This window comes from Moschus berezovskii, chromosome 20 (genome assembly GCF_049115385.1).
Source record: "Moschus berezovskii isolate FMDL1 chromosome 20, NW_MosBer_1.0, whole genome shotgun sequence".
Taxonomy (NCBI): domain Eukaryota; kingdom Metazoa; phylum Chordata; class Mammalia; order Artiodactyla; family Moschidae; genus Moschus; species Moschus berezovskii.
This window is the reverse complement of record NC_142479.1, coordinates 22,577,080-22,599,402: the sequence shown is the minus strand read 5'-3', so window position 1 is coordinate 22,599,402 and position 22,323 is coordinate 22,577,080. Positions and strand designations below refer to the sequence as shown.

The 22,323-nt window shown below is 37.9% G+C and overlaps 1 protein-coding gene and 1 pseudogene across 2 annotated transcripts in view; one reads left to right on the top strand and one right to left on the bottom strand.

Moving 5' to 3' along the window:
* VMP1 (vacuole membrane protein 1) overlaps window positions 1-22,317 on the bottom strand; it is a 120,635-nt gene extending 98,318 nt beyond the window's left edge. The window contains exons 1-3 of one of the 2 annotated variants that reach the window (XM_055399830.2): window positions 22,109-22,317; window positions 5,033-5,134; window positions 865-1,000 (exon numbers count right to left, since the gene is read on the bottom strand). In XM_055399830.2, the coding sequence (XP_055255805.1) occupies window positions 865-1,000; window positions 5,033-5,108 (212 nt within the window). In that variant the 5' untranslated portion in view covers window positions 5,109-5,134; window positions 22,109-22,317. The remainder of the gene's footprint in view (window positions 1-864; window positions 1,001-5,032; window positions 5,135-22,108) is intronic. The other variant, XM_055399822.2, reaches the window with a different exon arrangement.
* LOC148774641 (U2 spliceosomal RNA) lies at window positions 12,887-12,978 on the top strand (annotated as a pseudogene).
* Window positions 22,318-22,323: the final 6 nt, after the last annotated feature.

Sequence of the window (22,323 nt, the reverse complement as noted above, 5' to 3'; positions counted from 1 at the left end):
CCCTCTAATTGGGACAGGACGAAGAGGATATATGTAACTTCTGGCTGATTCATGCTGTCGTATGGCAGAAGCCAACACGACACTGTAAAGCCATTATCCTCCAACCAGAAATGAATTTGAAAAAGTATATACTGGATAGGGCATTAGCCTTTAGTCAGAGGCCTTGGATCAGAGTCTCTGAAGTATTGCACTTGGAGTAAGACACTCAACCAATCTGACTCTGTTCCTTGTTTTTAAAATCATAATGATCATATACTTATTTTACCTTCTTCGCAGAACTGCTAGAAGAATCAAATGAACTAAAAAGTGTTACAAAATACTTTATAAACCACAGTACAATAAAAATGTAAGGTATTATTGTAGATATCTTGGAAAGGTAAACCAGAAAATGATTAAGGCAATTGAAAGTTTATGATACCAGAAACAGGGCTGACAAGTACTAAATTTAAAGACAGAACACAATTTCCATGGCAGAGTCCTTTTCACTGGCTGAAACTATCAGTAGTGCCACGTATCCTGAACCTTGACCTGCTAAAAGATCAGTGTATCTAACGTACACAGGCCTGATTTCTCCTGAAGGTAAAGCCAGAAGAAAAAACTCTTCATTTTTAGGGTTTTTCTTTGCATAAAGGATTCAACAGGAAACAATTGTCAACTGTAATAATCCAGTGAACAAATAGCAGTAAGTTTCCCTAACCTATTTTTCTTCAAACTCCACATAAAAAGGAAAATAAATATGTTCCTATAACATTCTAAATTCAATTAATCCATTTTGATAGAGCAGGTGACAGGAATAGGAGATTGCTGAAGACTTCAAGAATTAGTAAAAACAGTTTATATAAAAGTTAATGGAAGACTCCTTACTTTGAGGTCCATTCCTTCAAGATTACTAGGGTTTCCAGAGAAAAATACTGCAAGGTAATGAGTGGCTGTCTCCACAGGACAATATTCTGTCTTTCTTCTCGATCCCTCCTCTTCTTTTCATTCACTGAAGAGGGGTCTGAAAAAATTAGTGCAGAAGTTAAAATAGGATGCTACGTTTCACAGTCACTCTCAAACTCACCTATCTTCCCATCCCACGTTTGAAGGACTGCATAGAAACCTCAAAAGCAAACAACCTGATTCACACTGTGCCAAGTCTAGGCTATGTCCTGCTGTTCTACCCTTACCATTATTTTTGGAATTATTTTAGAGTCAGGACACAAGTTTCTCTTATACATTGCTGAAAGTGAAAGTGAAGTCACTCAGTCGTGTCTGACTCGTTGTGACCCTATGGACTGTAGCCTACCAGGTTCCTCCATCCACAGAATTTTCTAGGCAAGAGTACTGGAGTGGGTTGCCATTTCCTTCTCCAGGGGATTTTCCTGACCCAGGGATCGAACCCGGGTCTCCGGCATTGCAGGCAGACACTTTATCACCTGAGCCACCTGGGAAGCCCATACATTACTGGAATACTAAATTATTCCACTTTTTATAAAGGGCAATTTAGCATCATATCATTGAACAAAGTGATTTAGAGCTCAAAATGTGAAGGCCAACTAGTAGTAGTAGTGTTAGTCACTTAGTCATATCCGACTCTCTGCGAACCCATGGACTATAGCCTGCTAAGCTCTTATGTCCATGGAATGCTTCAGGCAAGAATACTGGAGTGGGTTGCCATTGTCTTCTCCAGGGGATCTTCCCAACTCAGGGACTGAATCCGGGTCTCCTGCATTACAAGTAGATTCTTTACCATCTGAGCTATCAGGGAAGACCAGCAGGTTCTGCTCTAAAAAAACTTTGTGAAGGGACAGCAAACCTTGGCTCTACCACCTACCGGTCAAAGCTAGTTAACCTTTCTGTGCCTCAGTTTCCTCTTCTCTAAAATAAAGATAAAAACAGTACTTACTTTTTAGGGTCTTGTTAAAGATTAAATGAGTTAATACATGTATATATATGTGCAATTAAGGTTACTTATTATTGTAAATAATAGTAAATCTCTTGGCATCATCTCTCAAAATCATAAATGCATGTACTCTCCAGTTGAGCTATTTCAAATCCTAAAATATGATGCTGTGAAAGTGCTGCACTCAATATGCCAGCAAATTTGGAAAACTCAGCAGTGGCCACAGGACTGGAAAAGGTTAGTCTTCATTCCAATCCCTAAGAAAGGCAATGCCAAAGCATGCTCAAACTACTACACAATTGCACTCATCTCACATGCTAGCAAAGCAATGCTCAAAACTCTCCAAGCTAGGCTTCAACAATACATGAATCATAAACTTCCAGATGTTCAAGCTGGTTTTAGAAAAGGCAGAGGAACCAGAGATCAAATTGCCAACATCTGCTAGATCATCGAAAAAGCAAGCAAGTTCCAGAAAAAATCCGTTTCTGCTTTATTAACTATGCCAAAGCCTTTGACTGTGTGGATCACAATAAACTGTGGAAAATTCTTCAAGAGATGGGAATACCAGACCACCTGACCCACCTCTTGAGAAATCTGTATGCGGGTCAAGAAGCAAGTTAGAACTGGACATGGAACAACAGACTGGTTCCAAATAGGAAAAGGAGTACGTCAAGGCTGTATATTGTCATCCTGCTTATTTAACTTTTATGCAGAGCACATCATGTGAAATGCCGGGCTGGATGAAGCACAAGCTGGAATCAAGACTGCCAGGAGAAATATCAATAACCTCACATATGCAGATGACACCACCCTTATGGCAGAAAGTGAAGAAGAACTAAAGAGCCTCTTGATGAAAGTGAAAGAGGAGAGTGAAAAAGTTGGCTTGAAGCTCAACATTCAGAAAACTAAGATCATGGCATCTGGTCCCATCACTTCATGCCAAATAGATGGGGAAACAGTAGAAACAGTGGCTGACTTTATTTCTGGAGGCTCCAAAATCACTGCAGATGGTGACTGCAGCCATAAAATTAAAAGACGGTTGCTCCTTGGAAGCAAAGTTATGACCAACCTAGACAGCATATTAAAAAGCAAAGTTATGACCAATTTAGACATTACTTTGCCAACAAAGGTCCATGAAGTCAAGTCTATGGTTTTTCCAGAAGTCAGGTATGGATGTGAGTGTTGAGCTATAGAGAAAGCTGAGCACTGAAAAATTGAGGCTTTTGAACTGTGGTGTTGGAGAAGACTCTTGAGAGTCCCTTGGACTGCAAGGAGATCCAACCAGTCCATCACAAAGGAGATCAGTCCTGAGTCTTCACTGGAAGGACTGATGTTGAAGCTGAAATTCCAATACTTTGGCCACTGAAGAGCTGACTCACTGGAAAAGGCCCTGATGGTGGGAAAGATTGAAGGCGGGAGGAGAATGGGATGACAGAGGATAAGAATGGTTGGATGGCATCACTGACTCGATGGAGATGAGTTTGGGTAAACTCCAGGAGTTGGTGATGGGCAGGGAGGCCTGGCGTGCTGCAGTCAATGGGGTCGCAAAGAGTAGGACACGACTGAGCGACTGAACTGAACTGAACTGTCACTCAATAATTCTACTTAGGAGAATGATTAGGTGTAAGGAGAAAAGACTTTTGTACAAGTTTATTCAGTGCAGTGTTATTTGCTTTAATAAGATGGAGGAGTGATTAAAATATGTTATACCTGAATAATAGAACACTAAGCAGCCATAATAAAGAATAAGTTCTTGGGACTTCCCTGGTGGTTCAGTGGATAAGAATCCACCTGCCAAAGCAGGAGACTCTGGTTCAAGCCGTGGTCTGGGAAGATCCCACATGCTGTGGAGCAAGGAACCACGTGGGCCCCAACTACTGAGCCTGTGCTTTAGAGCCTGTGCCCCGCAACAAGAGAAACCACAGCAATAAGGAGCCTGTGTGCTGCCATGAAGAGTAAGCCCACACGCAGCAACGAAGTCCTCATGCAGCCCAAAATAAACAAACAAAAAAAGAAAAAAGAGTAAGTTCTTCATGTACGATCTCTAGAAATTAGTAAGTTAAAAATCCCAAACAAATGTACACCATGGTACAGACAGTAAGTGTGTCATTCTCACATTAATTTTAAATTCCAAAGGTGTAGGCAATAGCAGAATATACAAATGTATGTGCTTGCTGAAAGGAATGAAAAAATGACATGTGAAAGCTCCGAATGGGACAAGACTATGATACATGCAATGCCTATCTCTGAATCCTGAGACTCATGGTGAAACGATACAAAATTTATTGACAACCAAAGTAACCCAAAAGTCAGTTAAGTGCTGCAAACACATTCTGCAAAGCAATGCAGTGATCAAAATGAACAGATGGGAACTACTACTTCAGAAAGCTTGCAGTCCTTCCAGTAGAAGACTTCTATGATATAATTATAACCCTGCTGAAGTACTAATATTATTTGCAATGTGTTTGAGATGTCAGATGATCAAGTTAAAAAGAAAATCATTACAATTAACAGAAAAAGAAAACCTTTCACTTTCTTTTAAACACATAAAGGAAAGTTCTTCCTTAAATCATCTATATAAATGATAACTGTAATTTTTAGCATAAATGTACAGATAAGAGTCAAATACACTGAAATTTATCACAAATTCCTAATTCAATTAATACAAATTTATTTGTCTCAAACTAAAATTTAAAAAGAAATCCACAATAATCACATTCTGATTTTTTGGATAATTATAAAAATTACAATTAGCATAATAAATAAATTTATAATCTATTTCTAAGGTTACAAAATAGCATGATACAACTGAACGGCAAACAAAGTCAAATAAATATTTACCACACCATAAGATTAAAAAGCAATAATTTTGTATCTAGAACACTGCTGATGTGACTATGGCCAACCTTCTTCTGCTATCACTGGGAAAAACCACCCTATAGGCCCTTATACATCCACAATTGACTAGGAAAATGAAACAAAAGATAATCTTCTATAAGATTTACAAGAATTTTATGTATTTTATATTACTATATATTATTTTATTAACAAAAGATAATACATATTAGATATATTTGACTTTTATTCCAATGAAAAGGATATCATTTAAACCCACAGATCTTCTCCCTCCAAACCACCACCCTTTACCTGTGAAGTTGCCATTATATTGTTCCTTGTTCATTGCTACACGTCTCTGGTCACAATTTTTTCCATTCTCTGCCATTTCATAGATCAATAACTCTTGAGGAGCTAATAAAACAAAATAAAATCCAGTGCTGTTACATATTCCTGCTTTGCATCTTTGGCTGAATGAAACTGAATACAGAAACAACATGGTCGGAATCCCCATATGCTATCTCAATGTGTTGACACCTTAATTTTCTCTGTTATAATCAAGATTTAATAATCTGTATAAAAGTCTAGTATAAGTATTAAAAATATAAAAGCCATGTTGTTGGAATCCTTTTCCAAACAGCTATCCCAGTGCTTTTCCAGATTAAAATTTGGAGGCAATCTGTCCACAGAAGGTTATAAAATACTAGCACCTTCAAACAGATAACTTATAAGGTCTAAAGTCTTTCTAATTCATTAATACCATACACACTATCTACTCAAATTTTACTGATCTTTCAGTCCTTTGGCATTACTTTAAAAAAGGATTACATTATCAAACATGTTAAAAATGTTGACAACAGACCCAAGATTAATTATATTTAGCAAGTAATTCTACTGAAAGAAAAAAAATGTACAGGCACAGAATGTGAACATTTTAAATGTTTAAGATGAGTTAAATGTACTCTTTAGGGACTTGCCTGGTGGTGCAGTGGTTAAGAATCCGCCTTCCAATGCAGGGGACATGGTTCCGGTCCCTGGTCAGGGACTAAGATCCCACACACCCTGCCTAACTACTGAGCCTGCGTGCCTCTACTGAGGCCTGAGGCAGCCAAGAATGAGTAAGTATTTAAATGCACTCGTTACATCACACTTCACATTACAAGTACAGATGTAAACTTTTTACTTAAAATCTCTATATTACAACATATAAACTGTGCTGATGTGACTATTCTACACAAAATCATCAGATTACCTGTGCCTGTATCACTCTTTCAGGTGCTAGTAAAGCAAATCTTGCTACTCAAATGTGTATCACTTCAGAGTCTCAGTGCAGAGTCCTCTGCATGTGCCGTGAGTCCTGCTAGATTTAGACTCAGCTGATGAGAATATGATGTGGTCCTGGGTTCAATCTTCCTATAGTTTGTTAGTTAGAACTGTTTTATCCCTTGACTAAAATTCCAACCATACTTTAGGCTTCATAAAGGAAAACAAATGTAAGACTATAAAGGCTGAAGAAAAAGCCTACATTCATTATTCCAACAGAAGGTTTCTTCTTTTAGACACAATCCATTTCTGGACACCTTTTTTTTGTTGCCTTCATTTTTCAATAAACAAATTAACATATCAGGAAATAAAGCATAGGTTTCCCTGAGCACAGATGGAGAGCCTGGAGGAGAGGACTGTGAGTCTAAAATCCAGATTTGCTACTAACTAGTTGCGTGATTTCAAGTAAGTCTCATTTGGGAAGATCCCCTGGAAAAGAAAATGGCAACCCACTCCAGTACTCTTGCCTAGAAAATTCCATGGATGGAGGAGCCTGGTGGGCTAGAGTCCCTGGGGTCGCAAAGAGTCGGATACGACTGAGCAATAAAATGCAATGCAGTTGCGTGATTTTAAGTAAGTCTCATTTTTTTCTAGATCTTGATTCTTTGGATCTGCAAAAGGAGAACAAAATTCCTCATGTCCACAGGATTGATGACAATGAAGGAGTGTATGTTTGGGCATGCTAGTGTGCATATAACCATAAATGGCAATACACCAAAAGGGTAGGTATATGAAGCAGTAAACCTAGCAACTGTCTATATGAGAGAAAGTATTTCACAGCACAAGCCTCATGGCTACCACCTAAGTTACATCAGTGCCTTTCATTCAACACTCAGCATAAACGTTCTGGGGTCAGTAATGGCCACTGAGGACACAAATGTGAGTAACAGAAGATCCTTACCCTCCAGCAGGTCATAGTCTGGTAAGGAAAACAGATAAACACAAGACTTCAATTATAACATAAAACAATGAAAAAGATATACAGTAAATAACTTAGCAGAAAGAAAACAGGTTTTGGAATCTAACAGAACTGGATTCAAATCCAAACTTCCCAGTATTTATTTTAAGCTTTGGCAAGTTTTTACATCTCTCTATATATCAGTTTCTTCAAAGGGTACTCTGAAGATTAAATAAAATAATGTACATAAAATACTAATATTGTCTCATCTTTTATAGGCACTCAATATATACCAGTTACAACAATGATAATGTTAGGTAGTTAGAATAGGAAAAAGGAGTCCAAAATGGTGGTGGCTAAAAGACAAAGAAGGGAAAAGCTTGTGAAAACAGAACAAAGGAAGGTCGGAAAACCGGCGTGAGGACCTCAGGTAAAACAAACAGCACTCCAGGCTAGCCCAACTTACATAGGGCAGGCCCAGGAGGAGGAGAAAAAAACATATAAAAAGAGGAGCCAATATTGGGCCGGGGCCTCCCTTCTCTTCGTGTCTTTTGGGTCAGCATGCCCTCACGCCTCAAGGGTGTATTTTCCTTTGCTTTGTAAATAAAACTGAGCTGTAACACAGAGCTGTAACACTGGTTCGTCCGTCCAAGGGCTGTAATGCTGGTCCGTCCAGTTGCTTCAAATTTTTGTTGCAACAAGACAGAACTGAGGAAATTATAAACTCCCCCGTCAATAAGGAGACAGAAAGTATAGGATAAAGTATGGGAGCTCAGAGGGCAATACATTCATAGTAGTCATAGAAGCTGAAACTTGATTCTGCAAACTTAAGCCATACTTCTGTGATGATATTTTCAAAAGACAAGCAATTACAAAAAAAAAATGAAGGTAATTTGTGAAAATCTGTATGATCAAAGCATCACAATAGGTTTACAAAATACAAATCTATTCCACAAATCATGCTTTCTGGTTTTATTAATAAAATTAACTGAATATATCTTAAATGAACCATATAATAAAGAAGTTAAAGATTTTCCATCTTCCAATCATTCAACATGAAGTTAAAGATTCTCCATCTTCTAATCATTCTTACATAAGTTCTGTAAATACTTAAAACTGCAAACTCATATTCAGCCAAATTCTGCAGGCAATTCATTTTCGAGATGATCACAATAAAGAACATTTAATTAATCTGTGATGCAAAGATGTAAGAAGGCACAAAAGAGCTTATGTGCTATGAAGGAAACACTCTAAAACCTTTCCCCCTACAAAATATCAATAACTCATTCCCCCAGTCTTACTCTTTCCCATGGTATGATCTTTGAGAGACAAAGTTTTATTCAAAACAACTTGGGTCTGTTTAAGTTCTTACTTAATAACAATGATATTATGCAACCACTCAAAGACGTTTTACAAGACATTTCAAGAGGAACTTTTATTTGAGCAAATAATGTGTTCTTACACAATATGCTAAAAAAGAAAACAGTCCACTAACATTTCCTACTCAAAAAATTCTCTAGAAAAAAAGTCTGGAATTTTGTAAGAAATAACATAAGAGACTAAGTTATTTTAATTTGTCTACTTCTTTACAAACAAAATAAATTCACAGTTTAAAAAACAGTTTTTTAAAAACTTTTGCCAACCTCTAGCCCCACTCCCCTACTACAGTTTGGGAGACAAGGCTGAAAGTTCAAATCCTCTAATCACGTCTAGGTTTTTTTGGTGACTAGTCCCCACCCTGGAGGGAACAACAGGCCCAACAAAAGTTGCCTCATTAGAATAAAAGGTGCTCCTTTCACTTACATCACTCAGGAAAACTACAAGGGATTTGGGAGCTTTGTGCCTGGAATTGGGACAAAGACCAAATATATATTTCTTACGCCATAATTACTCAATTGCATAAGGACAGAATTACACATTTACAGAAGAAGAGAATATACTAGTTATGGACTGAATTGTACCTCCGAGAAGGACAATTCAGAAGAATTCCGTCAGCGGGAGCTGCGTGCTGCCCAGTTGGCCGGAGAGATTGAATCGAGCCCCCAGTACCACCTGCGGATCGCCATGGAGAATGACGATGGACGCACGGAGGAGGAGAAACACAGTGCAGTTCAGCGACAAGGCTCAGGGCGTGAGAGCCCCAGCTTGGCAGCCAGGTGATTGCTGGGGGCGGCTGGTCCTGGTGGGGGTCAACGTTTGCACCGGGAGCTTGGTGTATACTTTTGTTGAAGCCTCACAACCACATAGGTTAATATGTAGTTACTCTCAATATTTCGGTTTAGGTTAGGGCCGAGAGCTTGTAATATCCTCTTTTTGAAGCCTCACGATCATATAGGTCAATACATAGTTATTCTGAATTTGCTGGTTTAGGTCGCTGAAGCCTAGAACTATTAATCTGTCTGAAGTTTCAAGGCTAACGGAGAAGGCAATGGCAAGCCACTCCAATACTCTTGCCTAGAAAATCCCATGGATGGAGGAGCCTGGTAGGCTGCAGTCCGTGGGGTCGCTATGGGTTGGACACGACTGAGCGACTTCACTTTCACTTTTCACTTTTACACATCGGAGAAGGAAATGGCAACCCACTCCAGTGTTCTTGCCTGGAGAATCCCAGGGACGGGGGAGCCTGGTGGGCTTCCATCTATGGGGTCACACAGAGTCAGACACGACTGAAGTGACTCAGCAGCAGCAGCTCCCTTATATGCTGAAGTTCTAATCCCCAAAGTGACTGTATTTATATTGTAGTTTGGGCTTTTAAGCAGGCAATTAAGGTTAAATGAGGTCCTAAGGGTGGGACCCTAATCAGATAGATCTGGTGTCCTTAGAAGAGGAGAAAAGAGACACCAGAGACCTCTCTGTATGCATACAAAGGAAATGTCATGTGAGGACACAGAAAGAAGACAGCCATGTACCAGCCAAGAAGAGAGCTAGCACCTTAATTTTGGACTTCCAGCCTCCAGAACTGAGAACATTAACTCGGTGCCCCAAAGCTGCCAATATGTCTCAATTGATCTGAGGCCAAATCAGGGCAAGCAGCATTTCACCTGTACTCCACACTTCAAGACTGAATGCATCCATGCTATTCTAATTCTGTTCTACTTCCCACCTGAAAGTAGTTTTATTTCCTTGGAGCTAAAAAAAAATCCTATCAGCATCACTTACTAGTTGCATAACCTTGGGTAAGTAATTTAAGCTTTTGCATTTGAGTTTATTTGTAAAATATCCCCATTCCTATTTTCATGTCATCCTTAAATGTTCTTCGTGTTGCTCTGGGGACTCTCATTTATTTTCTCTACTTTAAGAAAAATTATATATAATTTTCCTGCACAGAGTCTGGCTGGCACACAGCAGGCACTTAATGTTAGCTTCTCTACACCCTTTCCAGGAATGTCTCAATTTTCCAAAACAACCACAGTCAATACTGCCCAAGTATTCATTTACAGGCACTTGTTTTCCATATTTCTATACTATTCAAGAGCCTGCACAACTGATTTTTACAGAAGCATGGACAGAAAGATCTTGGTTTGTTATGCTAGATAATAAAAATGAATTATTTTTCATCAATGCAACCACTTTGAAAAGTACCAAAAGGACAATCTGTTAAAAATCATTATAGGATAAAAAAGAAGACGTTTGCTTCTTGGCAAGAAAACTATGACAAACCTAGACAGTGTGTTGAAAAGCAGAGACAATACTCTTGCCAACAAAGGTCCGTATGTATAGTCAAGGCTGTGGTCTTCCCAGTGGTCACGTACAGTTGTGAGAGCTGGACGGTAAAGAAGGAGGAGGGCCGAATAATTGATGCCTTTGAACTATGGTGCTGGAGAGGTCTCCTGAGAGTCCCTTGGACAGCAAGGAGACCAACCCAGTCAATCTTTAGGGAAATAAACTCTGAATACTTGTTGAAAGGACTGTAGATGAAGTTGAGACTCCCGTATTTTGGTCATCTGATGCGAACAGCTGACTCACTGGAAAAGTCCCTGATGCTGGGAAAGATTGAGGGCAGAGGAGAAGAGGGCATCAGAGGATAAGATAGCTGTATGGCATCACTGATGCAATGGACATGAACTTTGGCAAACTTCGGGAGATGATGAGGGACAGAGGCCTGACGTGCTGCAGTCCATGGGGTCGCAAAGAGTAGGACAAGACTGGGTGGCTGAACAGCAACAAAAAAGCTCTAGCCAATATATCGAGGGAAAGATGAAATAAACATTTGTAAGGAGAGCCACTTTACAGTTTAATGAAGTAGCACAAATTCTGAAAATCTGTTACTAAATATTGTCAGTCAGATCCCTGGATGTGGGAATAAACCCAATTACTAGCCTGTTTAAAAGACTGAAATCTCCTCAAAAAGGAACCTAGCACATAGACGTATTCCTGACATTCAGTGCAGGCTTGCACAGAGACTGTTATCATATCAATTCGAGTAGCATGCATCGAAGTTAGTTTTGTTTCTAAGAATAAAATTGTTGAAATAAACTCGACAGGCCTATGGATGGGATGAGAAGACAAAAATACGAAAGCAGATTAACTCAAACATCAAATAATTTTCACTGTGAAAATATATCTAGATACAGAAATGCTTTAAAAGGCTGTAACTAGCAGATTTTAAATACAGCTGAAACACACTTAAAACCTAAGGTTGATATTAAAATATGTGGGGTTTTTTGTTTCTGGCAGAAGTGCTCAGAAAACTGCTAAAATCAGCTCACAAAGGTTCTTTGTAGGCTGTACATCCAGTGTACTAAGACTACAATGCTCCATTCATTTTAAACATTAGCTACACTTGTAATACAAAAACAATGTAAAACTAAATTACCGCGAGTTCCCTAAAGTGACACAAAAAACACTGGAGGATGTCATGAAAATACAACTTACTGAATGACACAAGACTTATTGGAGAATTTACCAAGATGAAAATAAAAAGAAAATAGAGTAGTGAATTTTCTTCGTCACTGAATTCCAAAATAAAATGAACAAACTTCCTTTTAAGAAAACCATCTATCTACATGATTCTACTTTCTCACAAAAATATTAAGTCAGCTTTCTCAATAAAACTAGTGTTTTTCATACAAGGCACACAAAGACAGCCAACTTAAGAATATTACATCTTCTGGTAAACTTTTTTGCTTTTAGACTGTGTGTCCTTGGTTGGATTATTTAGTATATTCAGTCACAGAATATAACTATTCCATAACTATTCTATAACTATTCCATAATAGTTGTAACTTCCCTAAAAAGAGATTAAGAAACTGCAATTTCTTCTTAGAAACGTAATAAATAAATATAGTAAGTGAAGAGTAATACATCTTGACCAGTGAGGTTCTGACACAGCTTTCTGTTTGTACAGGAGCAGAAACGCAAAGATAATTCCAACACCATGCACAGTATCAGAGTGATTATCAGATCATCTGGCTCTGAGCCAGAGAGTATCCATCATATGGTAGTGACAGTCCAACAATCTGCTCTCTGAAAATTCATAATTTGAATGAGAATATATGAAAAATATTCCTTGAATCTTTTTGAACTTTCTAAAGTTTGGGGAAATTAAAAAAATTAAAATCCCAAGTTAGTTAACAATTTAAAAGTATTCAGAATTTCAATAAATCTCCTAATAATGGGTTAGCAGGTTATAAGTATATTTTTCTGGCCTAAAATATCCCTCAACTTAATGAAGCGAAATGTAAAGTATATACAACTCATCAAAGTCTTCTAATTGTTGAAAAAGGCTACTGCTCGAGGTCTAATTTTTAATTAAATTTTATGTAAAAATCCAAGTTAAAAAAAAAATACAACCTGAAAGACACTTCAGGAACTCCCTTTTTGCAAGTCTGATAGGTTTTGGGTGTAAAAACACGATTTTATCTTCATAGGCAAAATGCATAACTTGTAAAATTACAACCGAAAAATCCCATTTTTCACTTTCTCTCAATCTATTTCTAAATGTTATCGCTTCTCGGCCTTTTGGCTAAGTTCAAGTGTAGTATTTCTAAATGTTCATTTAGTTTTTTATAACCAATGAAATCTCAGCAAAACATTTTCACCAAAAAGATGGAGAGTAAGAGTAAGGTCAAGAATTAAGATAATAAAAGGACTTAACAGTCGAGATTTGGGAGACTCCACTAACTGAGAGGCCTTCAGCCATTGCGCACCCTGACTCTCCCTTTGCTCATCCCATTATTAGGCACACAGAGTAAGAGACTGCCATAATTTTCTTCCTGTTCTAGTAGCCTATGAATCCTACTCAGACCAAGGCCAGGGTTTTGGATTTCTATAATAACTACTTCTGTACAGTGATATACAGGTTGCATAAAGAGTAGCTAATATGATACTAACAACATTTTGTAGGAAACAGTCATTTTTACACTTGCCTTCTACAAATGAGAAATTGAGGGCTCCAAGGGCCCCAAAGAGCAACTCAGCAGCCTATAAATGACAAGGTAAGAGTTCGACCTCACTTTCTCAAGCCCAAATTCAATGTTTCTTCTACTACAAAAAATAGTCAAATGACAGTATTTTTCAATTCTCACCAATGAATTCTGGAGTCTCAGGGCAAAAAAAAAAAGACCAAAAAAAAAAAAAAAAGTCTCAAAGGTTTAGCTTGTCCTAGCATTTATAAATGTTCCCCATTATTAGAATTAAGAGAACACTAAGCTCTATTGTTTGTCATTATTCAAACTGACTCATTTGTAGGTTATTACTGTTTGTATATTTCTCTGACAAAACTTTACATTCAGACTGCTTAATAGACCTCACTATTTTATTGCCCCTAAATACCTGAGGAACATAAGCTGCTCTATACAAGTCATTAATATGAAAAGTTAAGTCACAGAATATCTTCAAATGACAAGGGTACATGCTTCAGATTATTTATATCAAAATGAAGGCTTTAATCCAGAAAATTCTAAAATTTGTGATTTATAAACATTGTAAAATTTGGGCAATGGTATATAAATCAGAAAGAGAAAAGATTAAACTGTTCTAAAGTTGAACACTTTAGAATGTGTTCAAAACAATACTTGATAGCAGCAAGTCCAAATAGTCCAATATGTAAATAATCAAAATAAACATGAACAGAGTAAACTCATCACTTGGAAAACATATTGCAATTTTTTTTTTTGGCCATGCTTCAAGGCATGCAGGATCTTAGTTCCCCAACCAGGGATTGAATCCTCACCCCCTGCAGTGGAAAGAGGACTATCAGCAAAATCCCTGCAAATTACATTTTTAAAAATTCCGTGGTTTTAAAAGTAGGATAGAGAAAGGTTGAAAATAAGACAAATGGCAAAAGTCATTATTAGGGAAAGAGAACATAATGATAATAGGGTCAACTCATCAAGAAGATATAACAATTCTAGCTTTGAATTCACCTAAAAGAATATAGCACCAAAATTTATAACATAAAAAATAGGTTAAAGATACACAGAGGTATGAATAAATCCAACATTATATTGGAAAGTTTTAAAACAACTATTAATTACTGATATTTCAAACAAACGAAAAAACAAGAACAAAATATTCGGTAAGATAGAAGATTTTAACCACAAAATTAAGAAATAAAATATGGGGGGAGATATGTACAGATTCAGCATATGACAATTAGAAAATATAGATTTTTTTCATAAACCATTTATGATTATTAAGCTAAGAAGTCACAAAAAATTCTAAACAATGGGCATCATAGGCCACATTTTCAACCCAGAAATTATGTCAAACTTTAGCAACAAAAATATAAGATTTGTACATATTTTGTAGCTAATGCACACAATTCTAAATAACTTGGGTCAAAATAAGAGAACACTGAAAAATGCTCAAAACTACTGGAATTAATAAGTGAATTTAGCAAAGTCACAGGAGAAAAGGTCAAAATCAATATTATATACTTGGAATAAACAGAAAGTTATATTTTTAAGAAGTGCATATACAATAGCATCTGAAATACTTAGAGGTAAGTTTGACAAAATACGCACAAGATCTATTCTAAAAAGGCTTTAAAAAGAAATCATGGAGGATCTAAATAAATGGGAAAACATGTATCATGCTCACCATTAGGAAGACTCAATATTGTTACTATGTCAATTTCCCTCAAACTGATGTATAGCTTCAATGCAATCTCAAACAAAAACTTAAACAGATTTTTTAAAAAATCCAAAGTGACAAATGGATTCAAAATTATATAGACGTGCACAGAATTTAGCTAAAACAATTTGGATAAACAACAAAAGTGGAAGACTTGTGCTTACTGATTTTAAGACTTGCTTTACTATAAAGCTACAGTATTCATGACAGTGTGGCTTTAGCAAAAGGATAGGCGTAAATTAACAGAACAGAGTAGAGAATACAGAAACAGACCCACATACATAGGGTCAATTAATTTTCAACAAAAGTACAAGGCAATTTAATGGTGAAAGGAACATCCACTCAACTGAATATTCTTATAAAAGAATGAACACTGACCCTTATTCTCATATGATCAACTTATTTGAATTGGATCACAGATCTAAACATAAGAACTAAAACTATAAAGCTTCTTAAAAAAAAATTGGCAATCTTGGGGTAGATAGATATTTCTTAGGATTTAAAAAGCATGAACCATAAGAAAAAAAATGTATAAACTGGACTTCATCAAGTTTAAAAACTTTTGCTCTCTGAAACACACTGTTAAAGAAAAAAAAAAGCTCAGCCACAGAATTAGAGAAAATACTTACAATACATATATATGACAAAGTTCTTATATCCAGACTATATCTATCTTTCTATACATACATTAGAATAATAAATAATGAAGATGTGCTTTACAAGCATGGAGACAGACAAACTGACCAAGAAACAGAAAAGATGGCTTCTCAAAAGATTCTTGTTGGACTTTCCTGGTGGTACAGCAGATGAGAATCCGCCTGCCAATGCAGGGGACATGGGTTCAATCCCTGGTCTGGGAAGATTTCACGTGCAGAGGAGCACCTAAGCCCATGCGCGACAACTACCAGGCCTACACTCTAGGGCCCAGAAGCCACAACTACTGAAGCCCATGAGCCTAGAGCCCGTGCTCCACAACAAGGGAAGCCACTGCAATGAGAAGCCCACGCACCGCAATGAAGAGTAGCCCCCATTCACCGCAACTAGACTAAGCCCGTGCAGCAACCAAGACCCAGCACAACCAAAAACAAATGAATAAACAAACACATAAAATTTTTAAAAAAGATTCTTGTATATTTGGAACTCTACATGACAGAAATGCCAAGACAGATTAGTGGGAAAAGGAGAGACTATTCAAATTGATTATCCATAAAAGAAAAGAAAATCTGGATTCCACTTTGAACCATGTACAAAATTCAATTCCAAATGGACTCTGAAGATTTAAAAGTCAAGAATCAAAACTTGTACAAGAAAACATAAATTCCTTTCTGCCTTGGGGTAGGGAAGGATTTCCTGACACACACAAAAGAGCTAACCATAAAGAAAATGACTGATAAACTGGACAACTTGAAATTAAACTTAAAATTCATCACAAGGTATCTTAATGAGACAACAAACCAGAGGAACATATAACTGAAAAGAACTAGGAGCCAGAGTATACACAGAATTTTAAATTTTTAAGAAAAAGACAAAAAATAACGCTGCAAAACTGAAACAGGCAAAAGGCATGAAGAGGTATTTCCTAACAGGTATTTCATAACATACCTGACCTTACTGATAATCAAAAAATCAAGGGACTTTTCTGGTGGTCCAGTGGTTAAGAATCTGCCTGCCAATGGAGGGTTTGATGCATGGTACGGGAAGACCCCACATGCTGCAGAGCAACTAAGCCCCCATACCACAACTACTGAAGCCCACTCATCAAGAGTCCGTGCTCCACAAGAGAAGCCTCTACACCCTGCAGCTAGGGAAGGCCCATGCACAGCAAAAAGGATCAGCACAGCCAAAATAAGCAAATAAATTCAAATACACACACAAAAACACCAAGATTGTAGTGAGGTATCATTTGCATCCACTATGGTCTTAAAAAATGTTTTACTGGCGTATAGTTGATTTACAATGTTGTATATCCACTGACTTTTGTAGGAGCTTAAACAACTGAGCTCCAAAACTTAAGCAACTTAAAAAAAAAAAAATCATTTACTATTTTTCATGGTTCTGGTCTGAGTTAGGGTGGGCAGTTCTGGTCTGAGCTAGCTTGGCTCTTGAGTTGGGCTGGTCTAAGCTGGATGTTCCAACAGGTCGTCCACACCCCAGCAGGTTAGCCTGGGCCCTTTTTCACATGGTGGGCTCCGGGTTCAACAGAACATTAGGAGAAGACCGGCCTCTATGTTTTCAAGCCTCTCCTTGTGGTCATACTTCCTGATGTCCCTTTACCCAGAGTAAATCACATAGTCAAGTACACAGACAAGGGGTGGAATAACAGACTCTAGAAGTAAAAATCATATTGCTGAGGGGTATGCGTATAATGATGAAAAGAATTTGTGACCATCCTGTAACCCAACAATTTCATAACCTACTATATCACTCTTTACATGCATTCCTTTGTACTGAAATTTGTGTTTCTCATCCTGACCTCTAGATTTGTATACCTAATGGCAGTACTTGGACGAATCCTAATCACCTCAAATTTAACATGTACTTTCTTCTCCCTCCACACCCCGCTTCTTGTAACAAACCTGGTCCTTCCCAAACCTTTCCTCTCCCAGTATTTAGCATAACCATCCACCCAGTTACTAAATCCAGAAGAACAGTCATCCCTGATTCTTCTCAATTCCTTACCCCTCACATCCAAGACCAAGTCCTACTCCATATATATTTAGTGTCCACCCACTGTGCTCTCCATTTTCTTGCCTCCGCTCTGATCCAGGTCATTTTCATCTCTCACTTGGACTATTGCAATGGACTCGATGTCTCTCTCCATTTCCATTGCCCACTTCAATTCATCCTTCACATACAAGCAAGAGTAAACTGCTTATAAATCATACTCCTCTCCTACTTGAAACTGTAGAAACACTTGCTAATTACCCTAAAAATCAAATCCAAACTCATTTCCATAGCCTACAAACCTCTACATAATCTGGACCCCAAATGTTTCCTACCCCATCTCATGTCACTATATTCTTGGTGTAGCGTGCTAGAGTCTTAAACAAGCACATATCCACATTAACTCTCTCACAAATCCTTGTTTGTTTCCTTCATAACATTTATTACCCTGTGCTTATTCTTTCATTTTTGTATTTTTTTTCTCTATAGGGTTCCTGACTAAAATATCTATTAGTTTTTGTTTCCCACCGTTTTCCCCAGAATTTGGTAAAAGGCTTAAGACAAGGTGTTTGTTCATTGACTGGATGAATGGACAGATATGACAAGAGATACTGCAAAATGATCTTCTCATGCAAAGAAAGTAAGTGCTAGAAGACACTGTTAAGCATCAAACCCCCAAATTTCAATTCTCAAATTCTGTGTTATGGCGTACACATATAATGTAAACTGTTAATAATACAAAAATGTTGAGGTAATGCCCTACAAGAACAACTCATTTGGTTAAGAATCCTGCATATGTTGTAAAATATTCATGAAATGTGAATAATACATGTATATATTTATTGAAACTTCATTAATAATGAGGTAAAATAATCAAGTAAGCAGCAACAAAGATATGCTTTCCAAAGAGGGTTGGAAAAACATTCTTAGCAACTGCTCAGTAGACCACACAATGACATAACAACTGTGGTTAACTATATGGCAGCGCTTTTCTAAACGCTTTACTTAAACCTTACTCACTTAACCCTAACAATAAAGGTATGTACTAACTTCAAATATCTAGGTGGAAACTGAGATAATAAAAGGTTAAGTAACTAGCCCAAGGGTTACCCAGTAGTAGATGTGGAATTTGAACGAAGGCCATCTAAATTCATAGCCTAGGCTCTTAACACCATTTATATTGTCCTTCCAGGAAAATCTATAAAGACCAAGGTTCTATTAATGATCCTCAAGAATAAGGGAAAATACCACAATGACCTACTGAAAAGATTTTTTCATTTCTGGAATACTGACAAACTCTTTAAATTATAATTAAGAGACACATAAGTTTTGTGAAATCAACGGAAGCAAAAAGAGTCTTAACAGGACAGAAAAATTAACTCTTCTATAGTGGCTCTTTACCCAGAATGAAATAATTACACTGAAATTATTAACAGCTTGGGGAAATTGTTTTTTATCAGGAGCAAAGAAATTAATACAGCTTCCTCCTACTCATTAGCAAGAACACTCACTCAAGTATAGACATGTGTTACAAAGATCTTCTGTCTTTTCCACTTGCCAGAAAGAAGACACCTTGATATCTGATAGTAGTGAAGCATGAACTCAAGAGTAACTATTCTGAAGAACAGAACTAAATTTTTCCTATCTTTATGCCACTCCACTGCAAATCTTGCCAAGCACAGTTTTTGTTTTCCTAGAATTTACAAGACTAAATCAGCTAAAAAGGGGAAAAAAATGTATTGACATATATAGATCCCTTTAGTACATAAGAAACCATTTTCGTGCACGCCAGGAAATACTGCCAAACCAAATAAAGATGCCTGGAGACAACCTCAGCAGAAAGAAAGAACACTTGGGACCTCATTTCCAGTTCAGGTTCTGGCACTACCTAAGCCATATGACCTCAGGCAAGCCAATTACTGATTCTTTCTGGGTCCTAATGTTCACCTCTGTTAAGTGAGAAGAATCCAAGCATGTGTTCACAGAGGTTGCATCTCATTCTAAATATTGCTTTCAATAAGTTTCAGTGAAATAACGTAAGGCTTTAGTTAACTACATGTAAGCACCCAAAAGTTCAACTTCCTCTACACTTGTAAATTCTTAAGTGACAGTACCTTATGGCCAAAAAAGATCAAACTTAAACTCCCAAATGCAAAACTAAACTCATTTTCAAGTCACCTACTTATTAACCAAGGTGACTAATACAGTAGATTACAGTTTCAACTACTCCTGGCTAGCTTTTATTGAGTTCAAAAGGAGGGCAAAGATCATCTCAGAAAAGTTTGTGATAAAATTTTCAGAGAAGAAACATACTTAATAATCAGTTCATTTCAGTCACTCAGTCATGTCCGACTCTCCGCGACCCCATGAATCACAGCACGCCAGGCCTCCCTGTCCATCACCAACTCCCGGAGTACACTCAAACTCATGTCCACAGAGTCGGCGATGCCATCCAGCCATCTCATTCTCTGTCGTCCCCTTCTCCTCCCGCCCCCAACCTTTCCCAGCATCAGAGTCTTTTCCAGTGAGTCAACTCGTCACATGAGATAATACAAAACATCAAATTTTGAAATGATCAAAGTTAACAGTATTCTCCATTGATACATTTCCTGCTTTCAGAGTAAAATAACAGTATCACTATATTGACATTTATATAGTGATTTCACATTTACTATCTCACTTAATCATTGTGACAATCCTATGAAGTAAGCAGCATTTTAATCAACACAATTCAGGTCAGTTTAGAAAGTTAGGTAACTTGCCAACCTACGCTCAAGAAGTGTTGGCGCCCAGACTCCACTGTAGGTTTTCTGATTTAAAGTTTAATGATCTTCGTAATCCTAAAAAGTGGTAATTCAAGCCAAACTCAGGAAGAAGTTGGAAAGTGAGAAAATCTGGTTAATCAATCCCTGAATAACTGGACTGAACACAAAGAATATAAGACCAGGTTCAGCAGTTTGAAGTCAAAAAAGCAAATTTACCAGCTGTTAAAAATGCTAACATCTTATTTATATAATTCCACATCTCAAAAATCTTGTCGCCTGATTTCAGACAACTGTGAAAAAATTTTCTAACTCAAAAAGAAGAAAAATATGTAAATAAAAACAAACTGATTAAACTAGTTATATGGTATTAAATTGCTAAAAGGCACATTAAATCATTATTTCAGAAATTTAGTTATTCTGGAATGTGAATCACAGGAATTAAATTATGCTAATCAGGTAGGATATATTCCTCAAAGGAAAAAAATGCTCTAACGTTTTAAAATAATATGGGCAAAGAAGTATGATATAAAACTCTCTACTGTACAGTCATTTCACACCTATATAAACTGGCCTCATATGTCTGGGACCCACTTCCAAAGGTCAATAAAAACATCATCCATATGCATAGAATGTTGCCTAGTAAATAACAGTTTCTTACTATTACCATTTACGCTAAGAATACACAACTAAAATCAGGGCTGATGACAATACAATTAACAGGTAGTAAGAACTGAACTGAAGCGGTCAGAACATTAAATTCTCTACAACATTAGAAATACTTGTACAAACTCTTCCAAAGGATCAGTGCAATCTGTCTACAAAATTTCTGACAAGCTCAAAAGGAGAGGTGAAAGACAGTAAAGTTAGGAAAAGGAGCTATGTTGTCAAGACAGGTATCAGTGCCACAGCCTACATATTATGAGATTTTTTCGCATGAATTTTCAGGAAAACAAAAAATAACAGTGCAAAACTTACTGGAGGTCACAAATAACTCTCAAGCAGTGTGACATAGGGTCACATATGGCTTCCTGGAAGTTTATTAGAGATGTAGCTAACCTTCATGCAAATACCCCCACTGTGAAGAAATACAGGCGGTCAGAGATTTGGAAAAGGCAGAGAACGCTATTCCTCATGGAAGTGGGAAATAACGTGAAGGTCCTCTGCCAGAGATCTACGGAGGGAGGCCCCATTCCCTTGGCCACCAACGCTTTAGAAGGCACTCACACGTCTGAATTTTGTTCAGAAATGGATAGATGATAGAAGCAGGGGCTAGTGGTTGGGAGAACGAGAACCCCACTGACAAATCCTGAGAAACAGCTTGGTCATCAGCAGGGGAGATCTTCTTCATGTACTCTAAGGTTCCGGACTCCCAGAGACGAAGAGGGGCTGTGTACTCTACAGAAGCTCAGGACGGCTTCCAAGCCCACCGCGATGAGGGGAATGGTCGGGAGTTCAGTGCATGGGTTCAGCTCACCAGTGGTCAACCACCGGGAGGTGTCCCAAATAATTTAGATATTGTCAGACTGAGACAGTCAGCAGCTCTCTACAACACTGCTGGCAGTCGAATCACGGTGCCCTAGATCTGCACCGTCTGGGCGCAGAAGAAGTCGAGCTCCGAGGATCATCTCAGGCGTCCGTCCCCAGTTCCCCGCGCTCGCTTACCTACCCGCTCTGACTCCGGCTTCTCGGATCTCGGGATCCTGGAAGCGACTCCCGACCCACTCACACCCGCCGCTGGGCTCCGGCCAACCGGAACTCGCTCGCGTCACTTCCGGTCCGTTTCCCCCCGCGGGAGACGGCCTCCAAAAGAAAAACGTTCCCCTCTCCTTTGGGCCACCTCAGCGGGTCGTCGCGGGATTTCAGTTCGGGTCTGGGTT